Below are 16247 nucleotides of genomic sequence, written 5' to 3' on the forward strand. Positions count from 1 at the left end.
GGCCATCTTGTCCAACCCTTGCAATGCAGGAATCTCATCCATGATAGATGGCCATCCAACCTCTGCTTAAAAACCTCCATGGAAGGATAGCCCACCACCTTCCAAGAGGGTCCATTCTACTGTTCTGTTTTTAGCACACCCTTCAGTCAGTTTTGTTCCCAGGGTGGGTTAAATACACAAGGCATAACTATCAGTAGCATAGCAGACTTAGGCTGTCCCTTATCCCCAATCCTGTAGATTCCAAACCCAAGGTTTCATCTAGTCCAGGCATGGCCAAACTTGGCCTTCCAGCTGTTTTGGAACTACAATTCCCATCATCCCTGACCACTGGTCCTGTTAGCTAGGGATGATAGGAGTTGTAGTCCCAAAACAGCTGGAGGGCCAAGTTTGGCCATGCCTGATAGTCCAACCTCCTGCAATGAATCAGTTAAAAAATCCCTGACAGATGTCTGAGACTATGTCTGAAAATATAAATGGACTTGATTTTGGATTACAGCATCCTTTGAATGATTCCAGTTAATCCCTGGTTGAAAGGCACACCTCCTCCAAGGGAAATTTAGCAGTGACTTTTTGCAGCAGAATCAGTGCAGGAGCCTTGTCATACAGAATTCTGTGTGGAAAATTTAAACAAATTTTAAGAGAGGGAGGAGGAGATGGCAGACTGTTGTTTGAACCCTGCTATATTAGGCCAAAAGCCCTGCTATATTAGGCCAAAGGCCCATCTGGTCCAGCCTCTGTTCTCACAGAAGACAACCAGATGTTCCACTGGGAAGACACAACACAACAGAGCACAACAGCACCCTCTCCACTCTTGATACCCAGAAACTGGCAATCAGAGACATATTGCATCTGACACAGGGCTTGCCTTACCACAGGTCTCTCAGGCGCCTCTTAAACCAACCTGCTTCCCTCAGGTGTGGTGGAGAGCAATGTCACATTGTTGTCAGTATTTCAGTAAGATTCATCTGCCAGTGCAGTCAGCTTCTACACTGAATGGGATGGTGGGGGGTGGTACTTCCTTGTCCTTTGCCTCAGGCCAGCCTTGTGTTTGGCAATGGTTTATAATTAATTTTACATAAGAACCTGATACTGGGGGAATAGGGAGCCGATGAACAACCCCAGCAACTACCTAGAACTATTTCACCCTTTATGTACACAGGCGGCTCCACTTACTGGGCAAAAATGGGAAACCACTAAAAACAGAAGAACAGAAGTCCTGTACCTGGATCAGGTCAGTGACCCATCTAGTCCAGCATTCTGTTCTCACAGTGGCCAGCCAGATGCCTGTTGGGAATCTGAAAGCAGGACATGAGCAAAAGAGCACACACCCCTCCTGTGGTTTCCAACAATTGCGATTCAGAGGCATGCTGCCAGTGACAGTGATTAGATCAGAGGTTTCTGAGCTGTGTTCCAGGAACTTCTGGAGGTCCTTTAGAACTTAGTCACAGTTGTTCAGTGAGAAAATAAGTAATAGCAGCCAGGCATTTCCTAGAGCTTGCCATCTGTTCCCAATCTTCTGGCATTTTCTCTAACTGCAGAAGAATGTTGTGTGTGCTCTAGGGAGCCCATGGCTCAGCTTGGGGTAGTCTCAACAACGTGCCCAATGGTGGTGCCAGCAGGTGCCTGCGCAAGCCACTCAATAAATGCTAGACAGCCATTATAATGTCACTTGTGGGCCTAATGTAGCATCAGTCAGAGGTATTGTGGGAAATGAAACATTCAATTCAAAGTAAAACAGGCCTTCAGGACTCCCAATGCTCAGCATTTATCAGAGCACCACTGCTGCCCAGCATAAAACCATCAAATAAGCCTGCTACAGGAGCATTGGCAGTCCATCAGCAAACACTTTGCCAAACATGAAGCTAGCCCCAGTTCCAAAGTTTACTTTCAGTTCACATGGGATGATAGTGAGACCCCACAGACCTGTCCAGTTGTTGTTTTTTGTGTGTACAATATTTGCACCCTAGAACACGCACAGCATCCTTCGAAATGTAGAGGTTCCTCAAGAGATTAGCCAATGTAGAAATGGTTCTCCCCAGAGATATGGAAAACCACCCTCCTAGACAGTCACTGCTGGGTTAGTGTTAGTGTTGAGACCACCCACCTCATGTGCTTGCATCAATGAATCAGGTATAAGAGAAGTGCCCTGTAATCCTTCTTTCTTTCTTTTCAAATAACCTTTCCAAGAGTTAAGAGCTGAACACGCCTAGCATTGTACACACTGCTATTCTGCATGCATTTTTTATTTTTATTTTTGTATAAAGACTCATGCAACATCAACTATACAGGCAGTTTTACATCCGACATGGTCACTGATTTCTACCTACAGTTCAAGAACGTTTACCTGAAGAATTGCTTCTAAAACCTGGGAGTCTGGCCCTTTACCCTGTTTCACTTTTGCAGGTCTGAATGGCTTTTCTTTTCCTTGTGGGAAAAAAAGATCTACCTTCTCTTTCCACTAGGCTGCTGTATATTTGCTTGCTGATGCAATGCGTGGCAACACAAACTATTACAAAAGCCTCATCTTGCCAGGCCCTTATTCAGAAGAGTGATGTGCATTATTGGAGCACATCAGGCAAGGGAGTCCATATTGGTCCAGGCTCTCAGATATGCCACTATTAAGTGCAATCAAAGAAAAATGCCTATATCTGTATAACTTGTTTAAATAAACGCATTGTTGTTGTTGGTAAATGGGAAACATACTCCATGTAAACAATGTTCTACTTAAGAATATAAGAAAAGCCCTGCTGGATTGGACCAAAAGCCCAACATTCTGTCTACCAACAGGGGCCAGCATCTGGAAAGCTTACAAACAGGGGATGAAGTCAACAGCTTTTCCCAACTGTTAGCCTCCAGCATTTGACATTGAGAGGTTTATTGCCTCTGGAGTTACATGTAGCTATTGTGGCTAATAGCATTAGCCATCTAGCTTTGTCTCCTGTGGACATGATGAAGAGGGGAGAACAGAGTATAACATTCAAAAGACTACAGTATTCCTGCCAATCATAGGCTCAGTTTTTGGGCCTTGCACAAAACCAGCAATCAAATGGACTGTACCCAATTGTGTGTAGGATCTGTTTTGGGGGGTAGGGGACAGGAAAAGGAGAGGTTGTGTGTGTTCTGTATTGCGGATCATTTTCTTCCTGCTTATTGAAATAGTGAAGATTGGATTATACATTATTACAAAGACCTTTAGTTCCTGGATGGAGCAATATTTGCATTATTCCTCCATGTTACTAAGGAACAGTGCTATGGTGGAGTACTGCTTCCCTATCATATCATTATAACAGAAACAATTCCTCAGTTCCACATTCATCCAGTGCATGCTCCCGGTCACACTCTGAGGGGCAATTGGGAGCAGCCTATCAAGACTGAGAGGAGAGAGAACAGGAGATCAAACATCACAAGCAAAACACATCTCCAGGTAGACTGGAGTGTGGCCTTAAGCAGTTCACAATCTATGCTACGCTCATGCCCAGGATTCAGAGCCTCATATGGTACACAGTGCCCCTCTGTGAGGGGTGAGGTCAGTGAGCATACAGAGTTTGCTGCTTCTGGTGCTGACAACTGTGGGTATGAACTGGCTCTGTGTCAGGGCCACTTGGCAGCTTTAGCAAGCAACAGTGCCTTCTAAGTTAACCCCAAGAAGCCATCACTGGAATTGACCAAAGAAACCTGACAATCTTTCCAAAGTCTTCCTCAATACTAGTCCCTAGGAGGTCACAGACAGCACTTTCCCACCAGATGATCCAAAAATATTTAACGGCATCAACGAAAGGACTCACTGGCCAACCCTCCCAATCCCTCCCCATGAGGTAGAGAAAGTATTACTGTCCTTATTTGACAGATACGGTAAATTGAGGCACAGAGAAATTAAGAGACCTGCTCCAATTCATACACCAGATCTGCCAGATATCAAACACACACTGGATTTTTTTTTCCTGTAGGCCTTCCCTATGCTTTGTCCTCAAAGCCAGCCTTCTCCACAGTGATCTGACCATTGAACTTACATGAATGCTGAATCTTCCGAACCAAAGTTTAGATAGCTTTGGCCAAACAATGGCATAGAGATAAGGAAACCCTAGGTTTTAACTGCTTGGTTCAACAAAGGGTAGATCCTCACTTGCCCTTGTGATGCAGGGTCTCTACTAAAACTGCAGCCATTGGGTAGTCTGAAACCTTCTATTTTAAAAATAATTAAAACAAAACTGCAAGCTTGGCTTATCCACATTGCCACATGAATCACAAAGATGCCAGTGGTAAGGAATGCAAAAGCTAACCACCAAATACCAACTTTGGGCCAAGCATTGTCTTCCTCTAATAGCCAAAAGTTGTTGTAGAGTTAAGTACCCCAGTGTGAAGTATTATTTATTATTATAAATTTCCATATGCCTTTCAACTTTATGCAAATTGCCCAAGGTGGCTCACAAAATGAAATTGCAAAATGAAAACATAACCTTATCAAAAGTACAGTTGCTGCAATACATTCTAAACTCACAACGGTTTGCAAATGAATCTAAAGGAGAGTTGGTTATATGGGTATTGCTCTGATAACATTTTGCAAGATTATGTCGAGCTTATTCCTACAAATAAGGAATAATGCAATGCACAATATTATCTGTATCCAGACCCAGTAAATAAAATGGCCACTGTGTATAAAACTGTGAACTTTGCATCGATGATTATTTTTTTAAAATTGAATGGATTCCTTTTCTTCCCATTTCACTATAATGCACTGCTTCAAGATAAAAGTTTATAATACCGTATCATGAACATCCTAACAGTTCTACAGTCTGAGCATCTGGCCATAGTTAGAATTATTGAAATACAGAAAATTAAAAACATAACCTTAAGCATGTTACAAACACTCTCAAAATATTAACCATTTTGAATTAATTGCGATATCCCTCCCCCACCCCATGCAGACCCCTCCCATTTTATGAACCTCTGATGTCAGTTTGGCAGTGACTTCAAAACACTTACTGTGTTGAACTTTTTTTTGTATATTTTAAAATTTTGTTTCTTTTTTAAAGCAAAAGAAAGTCACCAGTTTTCTTTTTTTAAAAAAAGGATATTGAAGAGCTGACTCTAAGACACAGCTAACATTATTTGTTTTCCTCTATAAAAGTTGTATGGATTTCTTGTTATTAAAAATTAATAATAAGCTGAAGGTGTTAGACCTGAAAACAATTTTTTTTCACAGTGTTTTCAGTGTTGGCTGTTTGCAAGGCATTGATAGTCTCCACAGAGATAGAGAGATACCATTTCAGTAACTTCATATCAACCAGACCATGTTTATTGCTGGTCATATGTATGTATATATAAATGTACGTATATGTGTGACCAATGGCCTCAAAGCAAAGGGCATTGAGGGGCAGTGGAGCCATCATCTCTGCAGCCATGGAGTGCCTCAGGACCAGGGCTGGTTCCATCTGATCAAAAATGGGGGGGGGGGAGCTGATGGTGAGGATGGGCAGGTGGTAGGACTTGAGTATAGGTGGAAGACAAAGGATTTGAGGATAGAGCCAAGGTGCTCAGGTGAAAGGAAGCAAAGACAGGGCTGAGAGCATGGATATGGTGGGGTGTTGAGGTGAAGTGGAGAAGGAAAAGATGGGGCTTATGTGATTTGGAGGAAGACCAGACAAAGAAGGAAGAAAAAGGCTGAGCACATTGGAAGGGTTGAAGTGAGACAGAAGGGGAGGAAAAGATGGGGCTGAGGTGATTTGGGGCAATTGAAGAGAATATGGTAGGGTGAGGGGATGAGGCCAAGGTGAGTTTTGCTCAGCTGAGGTGGGTTGGGAGATTGAGGTACAACTGAGGAAGAGGAAAAGATGGAGAGCAGAGTTGGCAAGCAGAGCCAGCAGGGTGGCTTCCCAAATCCCACCCCGCTAAAACAACTTTGTGTGTTTATTAGAACATATCCCTGTGTCCTATTTGAGGAGAAAATCATGATATGTAGCTCTTTATTTCTTAGCATTGTCCAGTCACCCTTGTACTTATATGGATGTTCACAAAGAGACAAGAGTTGCCTCCCACTGGCTGTGAGTTAACATCAGACAATATGCAGGTGTTAAACTCAGAGACCCAGCATTGGAAACAGGTCTGCTTTTGCAGAGTTGCTGGTATTCATTGGTATTTTTTTTTGGGGGGGGGGAGGTGCTGGTGGATAGACCTGTTTCCACTCTTGGGCTTTGGACAGAGTTGCTAATGGAACATTTGCAAAAGAAAGTTGTCACCTGACTGGCAGCCAAATAAATAAAGCCAGTACATTATGGGTTGTTTTTTTTAAGAAAAGGAAACACTTGGGCTAAAATGTGTGAGAAGAGCATGAGGATTCAAGCCTTCTGACTTCAAGCTGCCAATAATGGCCACTTATCTTTCCTATGAAGTTACTCAGATGATCGGTATCCCTTTATCTCTGTGGATTCATAGGTGTTGGTTTTGTGGCACAGAGGAGAAATATAGGAAAGGAAAAGAAAAGAAAAGACATAACTTTTGTATCCTTGGATTTGCACCAGTGACCTCTCTGCTCCTTTTGGCAGAAGTGTGGTGCTATATCTAAAATGGAGTGTGGACACAGGGAAGGGGGCTTCTTTACATGGAGTCTCCAAGGGAATCAGAGTCGTCCAAGGATAGAGGCAGGTACAAGTCCTGTAAGGAGAAAGGGAAAACGTGTTAACTCCCACAATTAGCCTCTTCAGCATCAATGAGGAACTGCTTCAGTGACTCAGTGCACAAATAATCATTGCAGACTTAGGCCCAATCTGCAATATACATTTAAAGCAGTGTCATACCACTTTAAACATGGTTTCCCCCAAATAATCCTGGGAACTGTAGTTTGCTAAGGGTACCGAGACCTCTGTTCCCCTTACAGAGTTACAATTCTCAGAGTGGTTTAAAATCTGTTCCTCTTTCCAGGGGATTCTTATTTTAACCCAAATCTTTTTTTAAACTGCTGCTTCCCCTCCCTTCATTGCCATCTCCTGATCATTGTACTCAAACCTCTTCCACTGTTTAAAAATGCTACTTTTCTCTCACACTTTTGCTCCATTCTTACTTTATTCAAACCTCTGCCATTGTTTGAAACTGCCATTTTCCCTCTGTGTCTTTCCATCTCCACTTTACTCAAACTTCTGTCATTGTTTAGAACAGCCACTTCTTCCCCTTTCAGTGTACCATCCGTCTCACTATACTGAACCTTCTCTATTCCATTCCTCAGCTGCCTCATGGGAGAGAGATAACGGATGCAGGGCCCTCAAATATTCCGTTGTATTAAGGTACTTTACTCAAACCTTTGCTGTTGTTTAAAACCATTATATTCCTCTCAGCTTTCTCTATCCTTGCTGTATTCAAGCATCTTCTGTTGCTCTAAACCACCACTTTTCCCTTCTCATTTTATCCCACCCTCATTTCATACAAAATCAGGATTGTGATGTGGCACTACAAATCCTGAGCTACGTGATGACAGCCTTACATTTTTATGTATATAGGAAGATATCTGCCTCTGTTGGTGAACTATTTTTTCACATGATCCACCTGTCACTGCAAATGAGAACAACGCCATCACTCTATGTTTGTAGATGAGTTTGCATGCAATACCATGATCCATCATAGGAGCATGGGAGGGAGCATGGGATGGAAAATTAGAAGACCCTAGAGCTGCTACAGGCAGTCCTGTCCCAGAAGGCTACTGTGACAGCACTAGCAAAATACAATTATACAGTACTTTGCAGCTGGCAGAATAAAGCATTAATCTCAACATTTTTTAAAAGTGTCCTTATAAGGGAATAGCAAAATGCCTGCTAAAGCTTTGTAATTATCTGCATGTCTTTCATTGCTTAATGGAGTAGAATTGCCAGTATTTGAGCATTTTGATGAACAAAAAAGATACAGTGGGGTGCTTGGTATGCCCAGTTTCCACTTGCTTGTGGACAGTGATCCGCACCTCCCCCCCCCCCAGTTCCAGTAAGTAGTGATGTTGCCAAAGTCCAGAGTTTCTGACTCCATAGTAGGAATTTGGGTGGCAAGTACAGTTTGATCCAAACACAGCCTCAAAAAGTTCTTTTCTGTCTAGGACTTTAATGGTTTTCCTGTATTTCAGACACGAACTTTTTATAGTGCCAGGGATTGAATTTGGGATCTTTTGCATGCAAAGCATATGCTCTACTGCTGAGCATGTTTCCAGAAGTTCACCAAATTTTGATGAAGCTTTTCTCTATATTTCACTTTAAATTCTAAGCACAAAGGAAGAGGTCTGCTGGAGTCATGACCTTCTAAGAAGTCCTGTCAATCTTACATTCGGACATTTAGCCCAGTGTTGCAAGGCACAAGTATCTCTCAGATTGTTAACTGGAACAAGAAGGTGTGAACATATAGCACCAGTTCTGGATTAACACCAGTTTAGGATGCTTTTCCTGACCTCTAGCCCACTTCCTGATCTGCTCTTCATCTTCCTAGGGACCAAGTGGTCATGAGTGCTGTTACAAGGGCATCTTTAGCAGTGTTAGGGAATTTGTCACTCCAATGCCCATCTGTCCCAGTCAGCATAGAGAGTAGTCAGGGATGACAGTTAGCAAATGGGGCTGCCTTTGAAGACTGTGTGGAAATTACAGCTACTGAAGATGTGGCAGCTAGATGATTAACTAGGAAAAGAAGGCATGAGCATATAACACCTATTCTGTCCTAACAGCACTGGTTGCCAGTTGGTTTCTGGGTTACAGTCATAGTGCTATTTTTGACCTTCAAAGCTTTATATGACTCAGGACTACTATACCTAAAGGACCGCCTTTGCCCATATATTACTGTCAAGAATCTGAGATCATTATCTGAGGTTCTTCACTGCATGCCACCCTCCAATGGAGTGTGGGGAAAAGAAAATAAGCCTTCTCTCTAGTAGTCTCCTGTTTATGGAATATTCTCCTCAGGGAGGACCACCTGGCACAAACCTTAAAATTGTTTTAGTGCCAGGATTTTTAAATTTAATTTACTGACATGTTCTGCACTTTGTATATTTGCATTTTCAATTCTCTATACTTTGAGGTTTCGAAAGCTGCTTTTGGCGCAGCTCATTGAGCAAAAAGCGGTATACAAGTAAACTCAGTCATAGAATCTTAGAGTTGGAAGGGACCCCAAGGGCCATCTCGCCCCACCCCCTGCAATGCAGAAATCTCAACTAAAGCATCCATGACAGATGGCCATCCAACATCTGCTTTAAAACCTCCATGCAAAGAGAGTCCACAACCTCCTGACCATTCAGGTGTGAAGGGGCTCTGACAGGGTCCTAGAGTCCTCCTCCTCCCTCCCAAAGCTGGGCAAGCACTTAAACTGGTGTTGTAAGGGCTGTGGGGACAGCATCAATTGGCCTCCTGCAGGGCTTCATATAACTAAGGTCTGCCCCTGATACTGTATTGTTAAATCTTCAATGAATGCATTTAAAGAACCCAAACCTCATCCCAGCTACCCAAAGCCTTCTGTAAACTGGTAACAGCACCTGCTCCACCGTGGTCCATTAGAGCCTACAGGTAACATAGTTGGAGTACCTCCCTTTTTCATAGCCTTTCTGATGCTGATCTTTCCTTGAAAATCTACACCTTCCAGAAAGTGAAACAGACAGGTGAAAAAATGAAATGCTATGTGAACGGAATGCTGATGAAATGTGGGGAATGAATAGGTTTAGGACCTAAAACCTTTACTTTTGGTTTCATTGGTGAGCAGAGGGAGCTTGTGGTAATGTGTTTCAGAACATATTTCTGCTACAGTTTCAATCAAAACCACCATTCAAATGAAGCCCCAGGAACGTTGAACAAAATCATCATTAGTGATGGATGCAGTTAATACATAGAGCCACCACATTCATTTCAGTTCCTTTAGATTCATGTATAAGCATCACTTGCTCAAAGGAACTTTTATTGCCCCTGAACTGTTGTCCTTTTCACTGATCTTAAGAAGACATTGTAGAAGTTCACCAGGGTCTCACTTGGCTGTATCTCATTATGATGGCAGCAGAAAGTTCCTATAGAAAATATACAGTGGGAAAAATCTGGGCAGAGGAAACACACACAATTAGGATTCGAATTTTTTTTTTTTAATGTAAACTACCATCTCTGAAAGCTCCTGCTGACTGACTGTCCTTATTAAGGGCTGGTTTGCACAATACTTTTTCGGTCCCTGCAAGCATTCATGTGGAGAAATAGAGTGTTAACGAGTCAGAGAAAGAGAAGTCAGGAAATAGCAACAAACCTGTAATTAAAGCCTGTATTTAGGGAGTCTACCCTCATGGATCCATTTCACTTCTGGTCAACTACGAAACGTATCCAGATCAGCTATTTAGAATAATCTAAATAGGTCCAGAGGTCTGGAGAGGATGTTTGGAAATTGATCAAGTTTATTAATCTGGATAATTTATGAAGGAGATTTCCTGAGGTGGGATGTTTGCTCATCCCAAATCAATGGAAATCATTTGCAGTAATGTATAACTGGCAGCAGTTTCCATGGTTTTGGGGCTTGGGGGGCGGAATGCCACAACAATAATGAGGGTATTCTTAGGCCATTGTCTGGAGTAGAAAGTGACTATGGTCACAATATACAAAATCTCCATTCTTAATCAATCAACACTTTCCATTCATTTCAGCTTTCATGATACAATATGCCTTATTTCCTGCTCACCCAAGAAATACAACAGATGACTATATCTGCTGTACATATAAATGAAGATGAAAGAATGTACTTTCCAGAATGACAATCATTTTTATAAGTATCTCTGTCTGTATAGATACTTGAAAACATTAGATATCATGCACAAACACATGTATGTGTATGCGTATACACACACACACACACACACACACACACACACACACACACACACACTGTATGTTTGTTTTCAAAGGATTTCAGTAAGCCTTACATTTTACAACAATCCTGGAAGGTCAATACACTATTCTTGCTAAAATGTAGATGGACAGCTGAGACTAATGACTCATTCAGACTTCCTTTTGTGTTGCATTTCTAGGCACAGCCCCAGGCTTCAAAGCTCCATGTCCAAACAGTTTTGTTTTGGTTTTTTGTCCCAGCACTTTCCCTGAGAGAATCCATGTTTTGCCACCGAATCGAAGCAAACTGCAATTGGGTTTTCTATGCATTGCCATTTGCTCCAATTCAATGGTAAAACACAGTCTGGACAAAAAACCCACACTTGGACACAGAGGTTTAAAGAGTGGGTCTGTGCCTGGACAGCATGGCATAATAGGAATTCTGTATGAGGGCTCATCCACTTCCACTTTCCTCATGCCTAGAAAGCACAAGTCTGAGCTGTTTCCCTCTTGTCCTGTGCTTTCTAGGCATGGCTTCAAGTGGTTTTGCCTTTTCCTTGCTGCTTTCCCCCAGAGAACTCACTCTTGAGTGCTAAATTGGAGCAAACATCAATCTGCAGAAGACCCAATTCAGCACTGAAGATCAGATTTCCCTGGGGGAAACCAGCACAGAAGAGTGGGTGAGCCCTAACAGTTGATTGCACCACCAACCAAAATGTCAGCCCCATGCAGAATCAAGCATAGAGATCCTTTATAGTTACTAGACTGCAGCTGAACCAGTGACTGCCTTACCACCATCTGGCTATTTCCAGTGGAGCAGTCCAGGTACTTCTCCCACCCTCCCAAACTCTTTCAATGGTGCAGGCAGGTAATAATCATGTAGGAGGTTTAGTAAGGTATAAGAAACGTAATACCTTGTGCTTACGGAGGCTCCCTGGGCTGGTGGGTGTGGAGATTGGAGACTGCTTCGATTTGGGTGTGGACAGTTGGCTGCTTGATGTTCCATTGGCTATACAAAGCAAAGGAGAAATCAGCAATGAACAAGGACAATATATATATTTTAATGCCTATTCAGTTTCCCATTGAAATGTTCCAGTTTATGAAGCATAATTCCAAAATAAAACTTTTAAATCATGATTTGCTGGTTCAGATGAAGTTTCTTTTCCAACCTCACAGTTGAGGTATCTGTCTGTCTGTCTACACATCTTTTGCTTTGCAAGCAACAGGTCATGTTTTTGAAAACATGACTTAGGTGCTGCAAGAAGGATAGGAAATGCTGAGTTTGAAACAGTTTTGATTGAATTATTTTTATTTATTGAATTTAAATCCTTCCTTTCCTTCCAAAGAAAGATAAGATTGGAGCTGAAAATTGTGCACTTTAAATTTGCACTTTAACACTTCTTTAACTTTCATCAGCACAATGCCCTTTTGCAAAGTCACAAAAAGGTATTTTTCCACAAAAGGGTAAAAAATCCAGGCCAGTAGATCTTCCAAAGAAAATCTTTATATGTCATTAGCAGATAACCTTAGCATTTTTCCCTCCCCTTTTTACCTATCTATAACTTTGTAAACACATCAATGTATTTTGTCCCACCTGGAGTTGAACAGCAATTCTTTCTCTTTGTCCCCAATTCTTGCCAACATATCTTGTCCTCAGTAAGATGGTAAACCTGTATCCTAGTGGTACCTCTTTAGGTGGCAACTCAGCAGCACATACAAATCAATAGTCCTGTATACAGTCATACCTTGGAAGTTGAATGGAATCTGTTCTGGAAGTCTGTTTAACTTCCAAAACATTCGAAAACCAAATTGTGGCTTCTGATTGGCTACAGGAAGCTCCTACAGCCAATCAGAAGCCACAGAAGCCCCATCAGATGTTCGGGTTCCAAAAGAACATTCACAAACCAGAACAATCACTTCCGGGTTTGCCGCGTTCGGGAGCCAAAACGTCTGAGTTCCAGGGTGTTTGACAACCAGGGTACGACTGTACCAAAAAATAAATATATTTTTAAAAATCCCTCCATACTGAAAGCTCGGTGTCAGGCAAAGCATTCTGCCCTAGCTAGTTTTCTATGTGCATGGATTTATTTATACAGTGGTCCCTCTGGTTAAGTACTTAATTCGTTCCGGAGGTCCGTTCTTAACCTGAAACTGTTCTTAACCTGAAGCACCACTTTAGCTAATGGGGCCTCCTGCTGCCGCCCTGCCGCTGGAGCACGATTTCTGTTCCCATCCTGAAGCAAAGTTTTTAACCCGAGGTACTATTTCTGGGTTAGCAGAGTGTAACCTGAAGCATATTTAACCTGAGGTACCACTGTATATGCATTTGTACAGAGAAGTATTCAATCATGTAAGGTACTCTCTATAGATAAAGTCTGCTCAGTGGCAGAGCACGTGCTTTACACACAGAAGGCCTCAGTTTCAATCCTTGATATACCTATGTTGAGCTGGGAAAAACTGTTACCTGAAACCCTAAACTGCTCTTGCCAGTCAGTGTAGATACAATATTGAGCTGGGCGGACCAAAGGTCTGACTTGAGTCACATCCACATCACACATTCAAAGCGCATGGCTTCACCCAAAGAATCCGGGGAACTCATAAGAGCTAAAGCTCCCATCATCCTTAATAAACAATAGTTCCTATTTTTCTTTGGAGTGAGGTGCTATGTGCTCTGAATGTACTGGTTCAAGGAAAACTCCCCAACGTGTTCTCATCTTGGCTTCCTAAACTATAAATACAGGTTTACCAGCTCTGAGAGAAGAAACTCTTCTTTCTATCACATGTGCTATAACAGTAATGTATATGTATGGACTGCCTATATTAATACATATACTTAAATTAGGATTGGTGGATTATTCTTATTGTTAATGTGAGTGGATCTTTCATTCTTTCCTTTCTGTCTGTTATATTTGCAATAAGAAGCTCACCTGCTGATCTTGGGTCAAAAACGCTCACGTTAACCTGCCTCATAGACTTGTTGTAGAGAACATAAAATGGGGGGCGGAGAGGCAAATATGGGATGAGGGCAGGAAAACAATGCAACATTTGCTACATTATATACAGACCAGAGCATTAAGTAATAATCTAGAAGTCTCCTTTGCAGACTATCCAGACTGCAGTAGATCCACTTGTAATAAGGATTCTTGGTAAACATTCAAAAGATCAAGCCAGGCTGTCATTCTGTGGGTGTTTTGCTAGAATTTGCAGTCTTGTGAAAATGCATCCCTTTCTCTGCAGGCCTTTAGGGAAGCAATGAATGAGAAGTGCCCAGCCAGATTCTCATTGGCTAGAAGATCGTGCCTTCCCCATTCAGGCTCAGCCTGCTAGACACTAGCATGAGAAGGTCATGTTTTAATTTAAAATCAATGTCCTATGGATCTTCCCCCTGGTACTTGCAAAGGGCATGGGAATGTTAATTGGCCTTAAAGCAACATGGAATCCTCTCCACATCACACAACGAAGGTTTGATATAGCTAGGAAGCTGAGGTTGGAAAGTCAACTGGCAAAGACCAATTAGTACAAACTAGTGCTGAGCTAAAAAAACAACAACCCCTAATTTTTGTAAAATTCTCTGCCCACCATGAAAGAGGTATTATTTATTCCTACTTTGGACATGCTATGAGGTGCTTGATGATGTGTGTGTGTTTTCTTTATATTTGCCCTCATTCCCTGAACTCCACAATCTCCCTGACTGTCCTTTCTGGAAAGCCGATGAGGATTTTATACAATGACATGGGCTTTCCCAGAAATGAGGAAACCAAACCTGTGGTATGCAGACCAGTAAAATCTCTCACCGCTTGGAGATGAAAGTGTATGTATGTAGCAATATTTTACAGAAGTGTTCGAATATGGATCAAATAAGAAAGTGTATTATTTGTAGTATTTGGAACAATTTACATATTTTATTGAAAGGAGAATAGAATTCAGTTTATATTTTGGTTTCGTCTTGGTTGCAAAATGATTCCACTGTTTTTGAAAGTAGTTCTAGGGTCTTTTTGCCTCCCCTACGTCTAATTAGATACATTAGCTTTATTAAAAGTAGGGCGTTTGAGGCCTTCCTTTGTATTGAACTTCATTATAGAAAATGATTAATTTTCCTAATGGTGTCATTTTGGTTACACTTGGGGAGTCTTTGCGCTCTCTCTTTTTTTATTTGGGGGTGCCTCTTACAACACCTTTGAGAACACCTGATCTAGGTTGAGCCTTGAAAGAAATCTCATTTTGTCACGGTATAGTTACAATTCTTGATTGGTTTGTTATTTGCTGTAATGAAAATCTGCATGGGCATTTTAAAAAAAATGTTTTTGATAGACCCATTGAAATTAATAGACATGACCAACATAGGACCATTCATTTTAAAGGGTCTGATCTGATTACATCCTAGTAGGATGCAACACTCTGCCACCAATAAATCATACATTTAAACTTCTCTGTAAAATCTTTTAGTACTGATATATATTGGGATGAAAAATACATCTAACTGAAAGATGCTACGTTTGTTTTTTGCAGGGCTGGCTAAGAAACAAGCTTTGGTCATATCTGGGTATGATTTCAGACTGATGCATGAAATAATAGCAGAATGAATAGGTCATTATGGTTCAAATAAAACTTGGAAGTGGGAATAAATAACACTGCTTGAAAGCAAACTTATTAAATCTCATTTTAAAGACTCCAAGCTTTTCTATTAAAAACAGAACATTTCCCTGTTTCTCAAAATCCACAGTGCAGCTGATCACTTGTGAATGCTTTGGGTCAAGTAATTGCTTCTTACATTAGGTCCGTGTGTACTTTTAAAAGGGGTTGGAGCCCACTAAAAGCATAAGAGGGGAGGGGCCAGATTAATGGAATGGAGTCTCCAGGAAAGGGATATGGAGTAGCTCTGCAGCAATCCATGCTATAACATGATGTTGTAGGTAACACTTGTTTCAGTCTATTGGGGTCTTTGTTGATTTATTGTTACAGTAGAGATTGTGGATTGATATACTGTGGTCAAGTGGCTTACTTTAAAGAGGGCAGCCCTCTATTGGAAGGGCTGCCAGGTTCAAGCCTGGATTAAAAAGAAAGAAGGGAAAGAAGAGGGGTGGGGCCTTGAAGTTGCCCATCCACAGTAAGCAACTGGACAGCAGACTAATCAGGCGCACAAGCCACCAGGTCACACTCTGCCCCCACTGTGGTGAAATGGATTGCATCTTTACATCTGTACATATTATATTCAATTATATCTTTACATTTTACGTTTGCATCTTTGTATAAATGAACCTGTGCAAATTCAATGCACATCCTTCTTCCCCTCTGTTTTATTTAAAAACATTTATAAATCACTTAATATCTAAGTGTTGTACAATATAAATTTAGCAATGCATTACTGACTACCCTAGCATTTTTTTGTTGCTGTTTTGTGATGCATTTTTGTTTTAGTAGGCTGTGAACTGCCTT

At 41.5% G+C, this 16247-nt stretch overlaps 1 protein-coding gene across 2 annotated transcripts in view; it reads right to left on the reverse strand.

Annotated features, from left to right (window-relative positions):
* Positions 1-4532: 4532 nt before the first annotated feature.
* DCX (doublecortin) overlaps positions 4533-16247 on the reverse strand; it is a 107127-nt gene continuing 95412 nt past the window's right edge. For both annotated transcript variants that reach the window (XM_082208665.1, XM_082208664.1), the window contains exons 6-7: positions 11726-11820; positions 4533-6651 (exon numbers count right to left, since the gene is read on the reverse strand). In XM_082208665.1, coding sequence (XP_082064791.1) covers positions 6595-6651; positions 11726-11820 — 152 coding nt within the window. In that variant the 3' untranslated portion in view covers positions 4533-6594. The remainder of the gene's footprint in view (positions 6652-11725; positions 11821-16247) is intronic.

The sequence above is a fragment of the Podarcis vaucheri genome (genome assembly GCF_965113315.1).
Source record: "Podarcis vaucheri genome assembly, chromosome: Z".
NCBI lineage: Eukaryota > Metazoa > Chordata > Lepidosauria > Squamata > Lacertidae > Podarcis > Podarcis vaucheri.